This window comes from Cricetulus griseus, chromosome 7 (genome assembly GCF_003668045.3).
Source record: "Cricetulus griseus strain 17A/GY chromosome 7, alternate assembly CriGri-PICRH-1.0, whole genome shotgun sequence".
NCBI lineage: Eukaryota > Metazoa > Chordata > Mammalia > Rodentia > Cricetidae > Cricetulus > Cricetulus griseus.
In genome coordinates this window covers 76274571-76290863 of record NC_048600.1, presented here as the reverse complement: position 1 = coordinate 76290863, position 16293 = coordinate 76274571, and the positions used below count along the sequence as shown (strand labels likewise).

At 49.0% G+C, this 16293-nt stretch overlaps 1 protein-coding gene across 1 annotated transcript; it reads right to left on the bottom strand.

Moving 5' to 3' along the window:
- Positions 1-288: 288 nt before the first annotated feature.
- On the bottom strand, positions 289-15999 carry Adora2b (adenosine A2b receptor). Its single transcript, XM_027427213.2, has 2 exons — positions 15665-15999; positions 289-952 (listed from the first exon to the last, which is right to left on the bottom strand). Exons 1-2 carry the CDS (start codon positions 15997-15999, stop codon positions 289-291), a joined length of 999 nt encoding a protein of 332 aa, XP_027283014.1.
- Between the last annotated feature and the right edge of the window lie 294 nt (positions 16000-16293).

Here is a 16293-nt window from a genome sequence, read left to right as displayed (position 1 = left end):
ATTTTCTACCATGAATGAGGCAGATTCTTAAAACTGTCTTTGGGAATCAGTTCCAGCCACTGTCATCCACATAGTAGAACAGCTGAATAGACTCATAAATGTATTCGTTAACCTTGGAGCCTGCCGATTGCATATCATATTAGGTAGCCTTGTGTAACTCCAGGTAAGTATTCAGAAGAGGCAGTTCATATGCTTGGGAGGTGTAGCTGTCTTTCACAGTGAGAATCAGCCAGTTGTGTTGAGTCCCATTGTTTATTTTAAGCCTTCTACAAAAGGCCAGAGCCTAGGTCATAAGCCCAAACTGAGAGCAGACTGTGCCCCAGCCTGCCCACTCCCACCTTTGGCATCTGTCTGGCAGAGAACATAACTGGAGATGATTCTGTGGAAAGTATATCGGAAGTCTCGGTTCCTATAGGCATATACAATGGGATTGACAACTGAATTGGCATGTGACAGGAGGATGGCAACATTCATTATCCACTTGGGCTTCTCCTTGGCAAGAGCTGGATGGAAAAGGGTAACACAGTTGATGGCATGTACCGGTAGCCAGCAAAGAGCAAAAATGCCTACGATCATAGCCAGTGACTTGGCTGCATGGATCTCTCGCTGCAGAGTGGTCCTCGAGTGATCCATCAGTTCCATGCGCTGAAGTTGATTACAGGCCACCATGAAGATTTTGATGTAGATCACCAACATTATGAGCAGTGGAGGAAGGACACACCCAAAGAAATTGAAATATACCATGTAGCTCATGGGGACCACATTCTCAAAGAGACACTTCACAGGACAGCAGCTTTTATTCGTGATTCCATCCCCAGGTTCTGTGCAGTTGCTGGTGGCACTGTCTTTACTATTCCAACCCAGGAATGGAGTCAATCCAATGCCAAAGGCAAGGACCCAGAGGACAGCAATGATCCCTCTTGCTCGGGTCCCAGTGACCAAACTTTTGTACCTGTTCAAGAGAATATCATCTGTTATTTGTCATGTTTCAGTATTCCTTAACCAGAGCCTACAGTCCCACCCTGCTGGTGTGTGTCCCATGCCCTTTAGCTCTCTCCCAGCCTTGAAGGTTCACCCTTTTATCCCGGCAGAGGCAGAGGCAGAGAGATCTCAGTAAATTTAAGGTCAGCCTGATCTAAATAGCAAGTTCTTTTTTTTTAAGATTTTATTTATTTACTTATTTATTTATTTATTTATTTATTATATATACATACAACATTCTGCTTCCATGTATATCTGCACACCAGAAGAGGGCACCAGATCTCATAACGGATGGTTGTGAGCCACCATGTGGTTGCTGGGAATTGAACTCAGGACCTCTGGAAGAGCAGTCAGTTCTCTCAACCTCAGCCATCTCTCCAGCCCCTAAATAGCAAGTTCTAAGACAGCCAGAGCTACACAGAGAAACCCTGTCTTGAAAAACAACAACAAACTCATTTTGACTCAGTATTTATTTCTATTTGGTGATGAACAGCCAGTGACAAAGGTACAGATGTCTTAGAGGCCCTTTTTAATAGCCTCAGTGCTAGGTAATCTTAGGTCTTCTTAAGGTGCTGTTGAAATACACCAATGAACGGAACATGTACATGCTCTAATGTTAAAGAACCGGTATTTAAGGAGAGACATTAACTCAATAGTGAGGAGACAGGCATATGAAACTTGCCTCACAAGGTGACATTTGAACAAGGGTCCAAGGGGGCCTCTGGTCTCAGGCTCTACCTGTGGCTTTTTGACAGGGATCACTTCTTTCAACCCCAGAATTTTGCTTTAGAACTGGTTGTGATGGGTGCACAACTGTGGTCCTCCAATCAGGAGGCTAAGGCCACAAAGCAAAATCTCATCTCACAAAAGGAAAACAGCCTTCTTCAGATTCTGGGCAGGGGGCACTGCTGACTTCTCTGCAGATGCTAGAACAGAAGCTCTGCTAATGCCTCATCTACAAAAAGCCACCAGCAGGAATGCTGCTGAAACTTGGGAAATCAATGTTGATAACTGGTACTTAATTTGTTATATATATATATATATATATGTGTATATATATATATATATATGTATATTTATATGTATGTTCCCTCAATTAGAATGACAACCACCTAAGGCCAGACGATATCTTGTTGAGTGGTCCAGAACCCAGATCACTCTGGGACCATGACCTAGCACAGTGCCCCTTATATAGTCCTTTTTGTTTGTTTTTTGTTTTGTTTTGAGGTGGTTTTTGGTTTCTTGAGACAGGGTTTTTCTGTGTAACAACCCTGGCTGTCCCGGAACTCACTCTGTAGACCAGGCTGGCCCCGAACTCAGAAATCCACTTGTCTCTGCTTCCCAAGTGCTGGGATTAAAGGTGAACACTACCACAACCCAGCTATAGTCCATTCTTAAAGCATAGCCATTATGAAAACATTCCTCATTTGTTGCCTGTTAGCAGTAGCTTTGCAGCAACTGTGCACTAGGAATACTCGATGCTGTGGCCTAGGCAGGCAGGACAACCAGTACAATCTGCAGAGGAAACCAACTGAGACTTGCTTTGTAGGTAATGATCATTTGTCTTTGGCGCTTCCTCTCAGCCCTGGGCAGCTCAGCAGCAGGGCCTTTACTACAGGATGGCCTGCTGAGCTCAGCTGCTCACTGCATTTTTCTTGGCCAATGATGAAACCTTCCTAAAAATGTTTTTCCTTGCCAATGCCTCACCAGGGATGTCAATAGCACACTTAGTCTCTGCAGGGTAAGAATGCCTCCACAGAGAATCATGTCCTTGAGATAGCCTGCACTACAGCTCTGCCCTTGACTCAGCCGTATTAATTTAGTTCAGCTGAAATTGTTGGACTGACTCTGGGGGGCAAGCAAATCTTAGCACTTCCATTCTCTGGTCCATGATGTGTAAGGTACAAACAAGGAAAGCTTCAGTATAGCACATCATGGAAGACCTCTCAGTAGAAGCTTATGGATGAGAGGGAGGAGAAACCTGAACAGGGAGATGATTCTAAGGAAACGGTACTCGTGCGGGCTTTCAGATGGTGCCAGCTTACAGGCTAGGGCCCTGGAAGACTTGCAAGCCAGAGAGTGGCACTGTCAATGTTGTGGAAGTTACCTGGCCACAGGAACTGAGATAGCATCTAGGGAACTATTTAAAAATTCAAGAAGATGCTCTCTGGGACCAGGATTTCAGCTCAGATGATGCAATGGATACTGGAAAAAGAACCAACAGTCCTTGAAGATGGATTAAAGGGAGGGTGGTAAAGAATCAGGGATGATACATGGTTTTCAGGGTCCCCCCCCCATTATCCTAACACTCACTGAGACAAATGATTAAGGGCTGGAAGTGCAGAGATTATAAGCCATGGAAGAGTGGATAGCAGTAACTGGTTATGGTGATCTGTAGAGAAGATACAGAAAGGACAGGGTGTTGGGTGTCTTGGCACGCCTGTAATCCTAGCACTTGGGAGGTGGGGGGCAGGAGGATCAGAAGTTGGAGGCTAATATAAGCTATATAAGGCTATCTCCAGCCCCCCCCCCCAAAAACCAGGTTATTAAAGAAGACTGAAGAGGCAAAAGGACACAGGGCCTGTATGAAGGGATGCTGTCTGAGTCATGGCAGAAGAAAGGGTAAAAAGGCTGGTTTAAGAACAAAGCCTGGGTGGTAGTGGCATGGGCTATATCTTCTTGAGAATTGTCACTTCACAAAGCTGAGGAAGGGAGAGGCAGAGAGAACACAGGACTTGTCACCTCAGGGAGAGCTGAGAAGAGCTTGCCAGGAAAAGTGAATGGCTTGGGATCTTGATGGTGGTGCCGCTTTGCATTGACAAGGTGCAAGCTGGGGCCGTGGAAGTGGGAGCTGAGGAGAGGAACAGTGAGTAAGCAAAGGGACAGCTGAGCACTTCATCTTGGTGAGGGAGTACTCAAGTGTCTATGGACGATAACAGCGGTAGAACAAACAACAAAGATCCAGAGAGCCAGAGCACGACAAACACCAAATTTGAGACAGGAGCCCCCATACTCCCCTCTCCAAACAAATTCCAGGAGCACAGCACGCAAGCCCTTTCTCTTTGGGCAAACTATACCCTAAAACTCACACATCCAATCCCACTAAGTCTCATGGGAAAGGGGCTGCTAGCCCAGGCTGTGAAAAACAAGGCTTGGAGCTTAAATGATTTGCCTACTACCACTAAATCATAGCAACCCAAAGCCCATCTCATTGATGGCCAACATTGCCCAAAGTGGTTATTTTCTGTTTGAGGGACCCCTAGCCCTTCGCTGCTCATATCATGAATCCCAGTGCCCCTTCTTCTGTCACTCAGCCATGCATCAGATGCTTTAGTTTCTTTCCCCAGGCATAAGAGCTGTTTGCCAAGTCCTAGAATGACTGTTCTGCAAGTAGCACACAGGAATCAGGAGGATCAGGACTTGAAGGGCCTCTTCCACTCCAGGGTAGGTAGTGGTTCTCAATCTGTGGGTCATGACCTCTAGGGTTGAATGGCCCTTTCACAGAGGTCACCTGAGATCACTGGAAAACAGATACTCACATTACAAGTCACAACTGTAGCAAAACTAGTTATGGAGTAGCAATGAAAATAACTTTATGGTTGGGGGTCACCACAACATGTGGAACTGTATTAAAGCACCGCCGCATCAGGAAGGTTGAGAATCACTGCTCTAGGGAAAGCAGTGCTGCAGGATCTTCACTTAGACGACACAACCAGCCCCATGGCAGCAAACCTCAGCCTTCACAGACAGGCACCTGGACCTAAGTGCAGGAAGGAGAAAGGCAGGTGTCCCTGTGCTGGATGGACACTAGAAGAACTGACCCCTGGGGACCTTAACAGCTGAAGGTTCTAGATCCCCCTTCCCCGGCTTGTGTGCCGTTCTCTCCCTAGCCCCCATTTTTTGCAGCAGGATCTATACCTGGTTCCCTGTGCACCAAGGGGGCTCAGAACATCCTTAAGTACATGTTTATGGCCATGCTCACAAAAGTATTCCTGAAAGACCACATCCTTCCACTCCCTAGTCCTGTGCCAATTAGTGTTCTGCCATGGAGGGCACCAAACATAGTGGTGAGACCAGGATGCCTACCCCAAGAATATGGCAAACAAGGCACATGCAGCAAAGAGTAAATGCAGGCAGCTTCATTCCAATCAAGGCAGGAACAAGTCCAACTTGTGCAGTCCCCATTACAGGATTGCCCTGGGAAAGCACAGACGCTGGCAAACGGTTGTAGCTCTCTGCTGTGTGCAGAGCCGTATCCAGATCCGCCTTATAAAGCTCCTTAGCTAAGGGGATTGGTAGAAACAGCCACACAGAAGAATCAACAATAGAGCACTGTGAGCGCTGATTATAGAAGGAAGGGGCTGGAGCACTGGCCAAGGGCTGCAGAAGAAACACTGGCCTACTAGGACCAGGTTCTGCTGCTCAAACTAGGTCACCTTCTCAGATCTCAGGATGGTTCCAGTTCTGAGCCCCTGGGCAGTGACATAGCCCAACCAGTGCAGCCTGAGCCTTCTCATAAACTGCTCTGGAGCTGGCCTCCCAGTCACAGCTGTGACTTACAACACAGATTTACATAGCACTTTACATGGCTGGGGAGCTAGGATGGGACTCAGCAGGCACCTACCACAAATGAGGCCCCATGTTCCATCCTGAGCCCTGCAACAGAGCACTTCCTCGATGCACACGAGGCCTATCACTACTTCCAAGCCTTGAGGGCTCTCTTTCTTCATATTTCATCTTGTACACAAGTTCTGCTCCTCAGTAAATACAGACCTTTCTGCCATAAGACAGTATGTATCTTTTTGTTTGTTTTCTGAGACAGAATCTCAATCTGTCCAGGCCATCCTGGAACTCAATATGTAGCCCGGGTCAGCCTCAAACTGAGGGTGACTTTTTTTTTTCTTCAACCTCCTGGATGCTGGAAATGAGATGTGAGCCACCGAGCTTGCTGCTAAGTACATACATAAACAGAAAACTTCATGTTCTCTAAATCTACGCACACACACAAACAGGACACAGGTGAAAAATGGGTTAGGGCATTCCACTCATACCACAATTTTGTAGCTAGAGTTCTCTCAAAATGATTAGGGTCAACGGGGCAGGCAGTCCAGCGAGGCTGGTGGCTGCCAGAATCATATTTTAAAAATACCAAAAAGGCTGAATGGGGATCCCGGCCAAACGTTTATCAGAGAGAGACTAATATGGTACAGCACTGAACCAGGATGCTGTGACTGTGCTGGGTATGGAAGCAGGTTGGGGTGCACACGCTGGGGTGCAGCTTTCCACAGAAAGGGTGTCAAGCACAAGCAGTTTCTATCCCCTTCATTCCTGGAAGCCCACTGGGCTCCTGCTGCACGGCAGTCAAGTGGGGCCTATTCCTTTCCAGCAAAAAAGTGTACCACCCCCAACTCCCCACCACCGTCGCCCTGCTCTTCCCCGGGAAGATCACATTGAAGCAAAGCAAACATCTGCTCCCACTCTCCTGTCACATGTGAACTAATTCACAGGACAGAAATGTACATGGAAGCAGAGAAATTCACACTGAAGTATGCTACTGTGTTCCTTGGCACCCCATTATTGCCCAGATCATCCCACCTAGGTACCCCACATGTAACTGGACATTCTCTGTCCCTCCCAACTGAACAGTCTTCTCAGCAGTAGAGACAAGCCTGCTCCCTGTTCCATCCACGGCCAGCACTGTACCCAGAAACAAATGCCAAAGAACCTGGCTTATAAAGAGAGACCAGAACACCACCATCTCGATCACCTACGTGTATCTAACATCCACTTATAGCTGCATTTGGGGTCCAAGACAAGGAGGTAAAGGTTAACTTACTATATTGCTTAAGAACAATTCATTATTTCTGAAACCACAGTGTGTGTGTGTGTGTGTGTGTGTGTGTGTGTGTGTGTGTGTGTGTGAGTGATATGTATACATACACAGGGCATATATACATATTTGTGCTATTTTGTTGTTTTTGTTGTTTGTCAACTTGACACAAGCTAGAGTCATCTGAAAAGAAGGAACCTCAACTGAGAAATTGCCTCCAACATATTGGCCTGTAGGCAAGTCTGTATGGTGTTTTCTTCATCAACGATTGATGTGAGAGGGTCAGACCAATGTGGGTGATGCCAACCCTGGTCCTGGGTGTATAAGAAAGCAAGCCGAGCAAGCTGGTAAGCAGAAACCTCCATGGTCTCTGCTTCAGTTCCTGCCTCCAGGTTCCTATCCTGACTTCCCTCAGTGATGGACTGTACGTAAGCTGGGGGATGATTAAACCCTTCCCTGGCTACAGAGAAACCCTGTCTGAAAAAAATAAAATAAAACAATAACAAGGAGGGAGGCAGGCAGGCCTTTCCTTCCCAAGTTGATTTGGGTTGCAGGGGTTTTTGTTTGTTTTTCTTTGTTTTTCTTTGTTTTTTGAGTTAGGGTTTCTCTGTATAACAGTCCTGACTGTCCTGGAACTCCCTCTTTAGACTAGGCTGGCCTCGAATTCACAGAGATCTGTCTGCCTCTGCCTCCCAAGTGCTGAGAGGCACCACTGCCCAGCAGAGTCACAGTTCTTATTACAGCAATAGAAAGCAAACTAAGACAAGACAATTGGCATATTTGAGATGAGTAACATCTGAACACTTGTACCTGGAAGGAGGGCTGATGTTTGTCTGACATCACCCAGGAGCCTGAGAGTTTGAAAAGAGAGGACCCAAGTAAAGCCACACAGCTAACCAAGAGATCCAGACAGTACAGAGCCTGAAGCCAAAGATGGACCCAGATCCAGCTAGTGAGCAAGGCCTACCAATGTGGCTGGTTGGCAGTAGGCTGAGTGGGAACATGGGCACTGTCACTGTAGATTGCTGAGTCGTCTAGAAGGACTGTAGACCTAAGAGGCAATGTTAAGTGGTGTGCTTGTAGCTAAAGATGGGAATCCAGGAGACAGGTTCAAAGGGGCCTGGTGACATGGGCAGATGTTGGTTGTAGAAGAGTTAGTCCAGGCCAACTCCTAGGTTTCTGGGCATCAGTGTGGTGCTGCTCTGAAAATTAGGGAGTGGGGAGAAGTGTTGGGGAGCTTGTTGTATGCTCCAGGCCTAGGTTGGACATGCAGGCTAGGAAATGTAGTTGGGTGTGAACTGTAGAGAGGTTGGGTCTCACCAGTCCTTCACTGTTTGGGTTCAGCCCCTCCTGCTTTGCTGGAGCCCAGCACTGCCCCTCTCCTACCACAGGGAGGAGGTTCTTGCTCAACACCCCTCCTTCCAACCTCCCAGCGCCCCTCCCTTCTTTGGTTTACTGCCTGTAGCTTCAGGCCCACCAGCCACAAACTTCCCAAAGTGACTTTCCGTATATGACATCTGTTTCCACTGATGATTTCAACACCATAGCTGAATCTGGCCCTATTCACTCTACCCTGGAGCCTGTGTTCTGCCCAGTACTCCCTCTCCCACGCCCGCTCCTGTGTGTACACCCTAGCTTCCAGAACCCCTCACCTCTTGGAACGTAATGTGTCGAGGCCTCTGTACATGTGTTCCCTGCCTGGAACGTTACTCCATTTTCCTGCCGATTCTTCTTATGCTCACTGTGTCTCAAAGTGACCGTCTCCTTGTGGGTCCTCAGGGTTCCTTGGCCGCTCTCTGCAACTCTGCAGCCATTTTCTTCACTATTGGTAGCTTGTTAAGCTGTCAGCTATCCTGTGGGTGGATCAGCTTGTTGCCAATAGGTCTGAATCCTATGTGGAATGTCCTGAGAGATTTATGGGAGAAGCTAGGAGAATCTGAGGAACTGAGTCATGGGGACTGATGGGGCCCTGTCCCAGAAGACCAAGACTCTCCTCTCTTTGGCATTTCCAGAAGTCATTAGCAATATAGCCTGGCTCACTAACTGGATCTGGGTCCATCTTTGGCTTCAGGCTCTGTACTGTCCCGGTCTCTTGGTTGGCTGTGTGGCTTTACTTGGGACCTCTCTTTTCAAACTCTCAGGCTCCTGGGTCAGACATCAGCCTTCCCTCCGGGTACAAATGTTCAGATGTCACTTATCTCAAACATGCCATCTCCATGGCCTCTGCCATAATCACACTTCCTATCTTCCTTGCCTGAATGACACCTGACTTTACTAATAATCTTGTCCCTTCCAGTCCATCCAGCTGTCCACCAGAGTGGTTTTAAAATGAAGATCTATCATAACAAAATTTCTGATTTAAATTCTACATAGGAAGGGCTGGAGGGATGACTCGTCAGTTGAGAGCACATACTGCTTCTCCAGAGGACCAGGTTCGATTCCCAGCACCCACATGGAAGCTCACAACCCTCTGATCCTCAGTTCCAGGGGACCCAACCACCTCTTCTAGACTCGGCAGGCATCAGGCATGGATGTGGTGCAGAGACATTCACGCAGGCAAAACTCACATACACGTAAAATTAAAAGAGTTTTAAAAATTTAAAAGACATCTACATTTGAACCAGCTGTGGTAGTACACATCTGTAATCCCAGCACTTTGGAGGTAGAGGCAAGAGGATTCTGAGTTCAAGTACAGCCTGAACTACACAACGAGACCCTGTCTATCTCTGTCTCTCCCACACACATACACAAAAGAGTAAAGGAAATAAAAATTCTGGGCTGGAATGTAGCTCTGTTGGGAGGCTGCTTAGCCAGCATCATGAAGCCCAATATCTCATAAACCAGGTGTGGTGTCACACACCTGTAATTCCAGCACTCAGGAGCAGGAAGAAGTGAAAGGGGAGTCCAAGAATCCAGTTGCTGTTCAGTACACAAGGCTGGATGTCTCAGCTATCTTCAGTATTTGCTGGAATCCTGAAGAAGTAAGCTCTAATGCCAGTGAAGGAATAGACCTGCCAGTGATAGAGAGAGAGAGAGAGAGAGAGAGAGAGAGAGAGAGAGAGAGAGAGAGAGAGAGAGAGACGTTTCCTTCATCCATGTACTTTAAATGCCGGCTTCCAATAGAAGATGTGGCCCACATTAAAGGTGGATCTTCCCACCTCAAATGATTTAATTAAGAAAAAGTCCCTCATTCTTTCTCTTCTGGTCTCAGGCATTTCGGGAGCCATGGGTTACAGTTCAGACATGGCCACGAGCAAAAACCACACCACACACAACCCAAAGGACACAGAAATGGCATCAAGAAACCCCAGGATACAAATCTCTCAAGGGGGTTAATCCCAAGTTCCTGAGGAATGTGCACTTTGCCAAGAAGGGTAATAAGAAAGGCCTGAGGAAGATACAGGCAAACAATTCGAAGGTAATGAGTTCTCACGCAGAGCCTTCAAGGCCTTGTGAAGCCCAAGGTGCCAAAGGGCCCCAGCTGCAAATTCAGCCATCTTATTTTCTTTGCTTACCCCAAGCTTAGGAAGCAGATTAGAAGCTACATGGCCAAGGGTCGCAGGCTCTGACAACTGAAGTCCAAGGTTCAAATCAAGGCAAAGGCCTCCATTCTAAATGAGGTCCAGGCCCAGGCCTCAGCTCCAGCTCCAGCTCCCAAAGGTATCCAACGCCCTTGTGAAAGTCCCATAGAAAAGGTTTCTATCTGCCAGTGTGAAGACAAATGGACTGGGGTGGCACACCTACACACTATTTGCAGATGATCAGTGGCCTATGTTGTTTTTACAAATAAACTGGAGGCAAGATCTGTATTAAAAAGAAAAAAAAAAGGAAGGAAGAAAAAAGTACCTTACCAGGTGGTGATGGCATTTGCCTTTGGGAGGCAGAGGCAGGGGGATCTTTGTGAGTTCCAGGCCAGCCTGATCTATAGAGTGAGTTCCAGAACATCCAGTGCTGCACAGAGAAACCCTATCTCTAAAAAAAGCAAAAACAAAAGAAAGGAGAAAGAAAAAAGAAAAGGAAGGAACAAGTCCCTCACAGGTGTACCCAGCTGCCGGAGTTTTAATTAATTCCTGATGTAGTCAAGTTGACAACCAAGAACAGTCATCACAACTTCTGGCACTCATTCTCCAGACAACCACAGGTGGCATCCGCACCTTTTGAGAATGGGATGTAAATGGTATTCTAAGGTGCAAAACCATTTCCTGGCATGGCTGTCCCTTGCCCGTGGCTCTTCCAGACAAGCTCAGTAGCTATAGTCTGCAGCTCTGGGCCCCTCTCTATTCAAGGGGAGAGCCTTCCTAAGTGTGTGACCTCAGTTCCAGCCTGGTTTTAAAGAGAGGCTGGAGGGCCTCCCCTACCCAATCCCCCCACCCAGGCAAAAGCCACCTGCTGCCATACTGGCCAAACTAGAGATCCTGTCACACTAAAAACATGAGATCAGACAAGAACTGATGATGGCCCTTGCTGTTGGCTTTAAGGTCAGTGCTCCAGGCCTGGAGATGAAGCCAGCTGCCGGGTGCTAACAACAGAGGATAAACAACAGCAAACAACACCCAGTTCTGGGTAACGCAGGGCTGGCACTTAAAACAGAGCCAGAACCAGTAGGCCACACCCCAGAATCTGTAGCTACCTGCCCTCAGCCCATGGCACCTGCTGCCTGCTAGCTTTCCCATCATCCCCAAGCCCTGTATCACCCTATCCTCTTCCAGGCCTGTGAGGGATCTTCTGACAACACTGATTCCTCCATTAAAGTGTATTAAAATAGCCTGGTATGGTGGTATGCTCCTGTAGCGCCTGCTACCCAGGCTTGAGCACATGGGCTTCAAAGAAGACCAACACAGTAGCCTTTGTTTCTAGAAAGAGATGGGCTAGCTTTTCTAACATCTTACCAGAGAGCTCTGGCCCTTACTATAGATCAGCTATCTCGGGTTCTCCTTCCTCCCACCACCTTCCCTTTCACACTGTTCTTAGGACTTACATTCCTACCTCCCAGACAGAACACAGACACACACACACACAGAGACACACACAGACACACACACACAGACAAACAGACACACACACACAGTGTGACACAGGACAGAAGGAAAGATGAACATGGTCCTCTCCTTCTAAAACGATCATATCAGCTCTTCCAGAGTCCACTGAGCAAAGGAGGGAAGGCCCCCAGAGTGTCATGAAAGGCAACAGAATTAGGCTAGGCCAGGAGGAAATACTTCTGTGGGCACCAGCCAGAACCAGCCAAAGGATGAAGTAAGAGCCAGAGGCTGCTGTAGGCAGAGACACGGCTCCCCTCCCACAGCCACCAGCTTCCATACAGCTCTGCAGTGCATATTCCCAGCACAGCCCACTTCAGAAGGTTCCCTGCACAGGAGTCCCCACCAGGGCAGAAGGCAGGACCTGTCTGTCTGTGGGCATCCCTCACTCGAAGGACAAAGGGCACAGCCTAATGAAATCAGTCTTCTCTTTTTTTAAATGAGCACATAAGGATCATTTTTATGCGAGAATCTCCTCTAGGCACCCTTTTTCATGCTGCATCACCCCTTTAGTGTTAGTGAAAATCAAAGCTAGTCCTGGAGCCAGGGGCTCCTAGAGCATGACATCATCAGAGCCACAGAGTCAATCAAGTGTAAGTCTGCTTTGCACTGTGCTCACTCCCTGGCCATCACCTGCTTGGCTGGGAGAGAGGGAGAGAGGAAGGGAGAGAGGGAGGGAGGGAGAGAGAGGGAAGGAGGGAGAGAGAGAGAGAGAGAGAGAGAGAGAGAGAGAGAGAGAGAGAGAGAGAGAGAGTCTCCTAAACAGAATATTTTTTAAAAAGATTTGGTTTACTTTATTTCATATTTCTAAATGTTTGTGTGCCCAACTGTAGGTACTAAGGAGGCCATAAGAGGGTGTTGAATTCCCTGGAGCTAAAAGTATGGGTGGTTGTGGGTTGATGAGAACTGAACTGGTCCTTTAGAAGGACAGTATGTGATCTTAATCCCTCACCACCTCTTTTTTTTTTTTTTTTTTTAAGACAGGGTCTCCCACTGTAGCTCAGGTTGGCTTGGGACTGGGACTCACTATGTAGCTCCAAGCTAGCCTTAAACTGGTGATTATCTTCCTGCCTTGGGCTCCTGAATGCTGAGATTGCACGCCTGGACCACACCTGGCTCCTTAGCAGGGCACTTCTGTCTTGATGGCCGTCTGTAGCTCCATAGCCCCAAGGAGGGTCTCAGAACCAACACAATGTTTGGGGTCCCTCAGACCCAGCTCATGTCAAACAAGTTTCAAAGCCTGCCTGATATTTGGAGGGTTCTCAACCTTTTGATGTTAATGCTGGAGGCCTTTATATACCCTACCCCACAAACTAACTCAGCAGGACCCAAGCGGGTCCTGTAATCTGTATTTCTTTGTGGACAAGGGTCTTTCTGGTGCCCAAATTAACCTTGAACTCCTGGGCTCCAGCAATCCCCCTGCCTCAGCCTTTCTGAGTAGCTGGAACTACAGCCATGTTGCCACAGAGTTCAGCTCAAAGGAATCTACATTTTACCCTGTTCCCATAGGGTTGTGCTTTGAACTGCTGAGGCCAGGAGGCCCATACCACACACACCTCCTCTCAGGAGGCTCAAGGAAGGGTGAGAACCCAGCATACATCTCAACCTACCACAGTGCAAGCTGGAGTCATGGCAGGTTAGATACTCCTATCTGCCTGGGTGTGGAGTGGGTTACTGCTGTGCACACTTGCAGACCCCTGAGGACCGTGGGTGGGAAGGTGCACATTTGGCTCCACACTCACTGTTCTCCCTCCCTTCAACTGGCCCCTCACCCGTAGCAAATGCAAAGGAGAAGTAAAGGGCCAGTGATTCACATCTGTTTCCCCTTAAGACACCCACACCCATTTTCTTCAAGACCCGCCCAGCATAACCCAGGACAAGAACTAACAGATTTAAACATTTATGGAACTTCCTGCTCTGGTCATGTGGCACAGAGATATTTGGAGTGGGTCCTGGGTGAGCTGCCATGTATTTGAGGCTCCGCCAGGGGCAAGCCCAAAGGACTGCCCTTGATAAGCAACTCAAGATGGAGGCATGTGACTGCTCTGCTCTATGGGGGTGGGGGGAGTTCCAAAGGCATCAAGGGCTCGCTATGGGAGGCAAGAGACAAGAAGAGACCCATAGAATGGAGAGGAGAATGCTGTGTAGTTCCAGGCTCAGAAATCTCTGGGTTGCAGTTTACCAACGGGATGTGTGAAGCCTCCTAGTCAGATGCCAAGGGCAGTGGATGTAGAAACACACACACACACACACACACACACACACACACACACACACACACACACACACAAAATCAGGGGTTTCTTGTTCCATCTGGGACCCAAGACACTACCCACAAGCGACCAGGTTCATCACATCTGCCTATTACAAGGGATTGTGGGAGCCTTCGGATCAATACCCCAAACACATTTCTCTTACAAACACTGGGTTACTGCGGACAGGACCCTCCTCTAGAAATAGTATGAGGGTCTTCTGCACATCTCTCAAAGACTGGTACCGCACACAGCCCTGTGAGACAGGTACATGGCATGGTGAATGCACAGTGCCTGCTCTGAGTTTGAGTCATGGTTCTGCCACTCATCCCACTGGCAGCAACCTGAACCAGACCCTCATCTCCCTGGACCACCACCCCTCACCTACAGGAGGCAGGCGACAGCACCTGTCCTCTGGACAGTGAGGATTGAAGTATGTACATTTAGTTGGAGTTGCCTCGCATACAGTGGGAGTTCAGTGAGTTCTTCCCTTTCTCTTCTCACTCTCGTGACTCAGTTTCCCCATCTCAGTTCCAAATCTAAAGAGATCCAAAGCTCACCTCAGAAATGCCAAGAGCCCAGGCACTAACAGGCATCAACAAACAACTTTAAATTTATTAGCTACAACTGGGAGCCACGTCTCCTGCTGACTGGCTCCCTACCCTGAATCCTGTTTTTTCAGTGTGGAAAAAGGAGAAAGTGGTTTAGGCATATTCGGAGAAAGAGTAAACAGTCCACAGCCACCAGTTTTCTGGGCCTCTTGGGGCTGCTGGGCACTGCAGCGGTATACAAATAAGGTTACACAATGGGCTAGAGGCTCTAAGGCTGCTTGTCAATGTTCAGTGAACCAGTGAGCACAGTAGCTCTTTAAAATGTCTGGGAGTAATCTAAGTCACCACGGAGCTAGTAGGGACCAGTGCTCCTAGAGTTCCCCACCAGAGTTAAGCGGCACTTTTTCCTTAGATCTGCCTAGCTGCCTCATTTCATAGTAGCCACATTCTAAAGTTGGGTCGTTAGTACTGTGTCCCTTATAACAGTACCAATTCCCACCGTCCAAAGCCGCCTTGCTCTTAGTTGAAGTTTCTCCTGCCTGGCTCGCTCGTTACGCACTGGACCGCGTCTGGTAGCTGCTCTGATCCCGGTACCCAGTTCCAGGCAGCAGCTGTCTCTCCAGAGGGCTGCGAAGGTGCATTTTTCGCCACGAGGGTGGAGAGGCAATCACCCTAACCCTTCCCTAGCTTGAGCTTCCTGAGTATGTGGTGGGTACCTTTGCCAGGCTCGAACTTCCCAGAGCCCTTAAGGGTGTCTTATTTAGATCCCCCAAACTGGGAGCGACTGGTGGTGCATCCCTGACACCTAAAAGGCACCCAGCCTGTGGCCTGTTCTGCCGTCCCAGGAACTTCTCAACAACCCGCAGGGGAACAAGAAGAGGCTGGCATCCTCCACGCCAGAACCTTTCCTAGAGTACTCCTAATCCGGCCCATCTGAAGTCCCAGAAGGTAGAACCATGTGCCTGGAGAGGGCGCGCCTCTGTAGAACTCTAAACCAGGAAAGATTCGCCTCACCTGAGCGGGACGCGAATGGCCAGATACCTGTCGACGGCCACAGCCAAGAGGCTGAAGATGGAGCTCTGCGTGAGCACCAGCACGAAGCAGGCAAGGAAGAGGCAGCTGTGGAAGTCCGTGCAGAAGCCCAGGCTGATGGTGATGGCGAAGGGGATGGCGAAGAGTCCCACGGCCACGTCGGCGGCCGCCAGCGACACCAGGAAGTAGTTGGTGGGGGTCTGCAACGCACTCGAGGCGCCCACCGCGGCGCACACCAGCAAGTTGCCTGCCACCGCCAGAGCGGCAATGACCAGCTCCAGTGCCACGTACAGCGCGTCCTGCGTCTCCAGCTGCATGGCCGGGCCAGCCGGGCCCGGGGCTTCGTCTACCGGGGTTGCACCGGTCTCAGGAGAGGCACTAGGGCGCCGCCAGGCATGGCCACAGCGCCTAGACCGCGCGTCCCGGCGTCTGCGCCTCTCAGCCCGAGCTCTTCGGAGAGTGCGGGGGCGTGGCCTGTTAGGGGGAGGCGCCCATTGGCTGCCTGCCAGAAGCCGACTTGGCCCCGCCCTTCTCCCGGGGCCAGTGCTCTACCTGCTCCGGAGCTTCGAGAGGAAAGAATTTCCTGCATTTCCCTCGGGCGGGGGGCAATC

Excerpts from the sequence above, each read along its gene's own strand:
- Adora2b (XM_027427213.2), bottom strand. The coding sequence starts at position 15,999 with ATGCAGCTGGAGACGCAGGACGCGCTGTACGTGGCACTGGAGCTGGTC. Across the intron at positions 953-15,664 it reads GCCATTCGCGTCCCGCTCAG|GTACAAAAGTTTGGTCACTG; the intron begins GTGAGGCGAATC and ends TCTCTTGAACAG.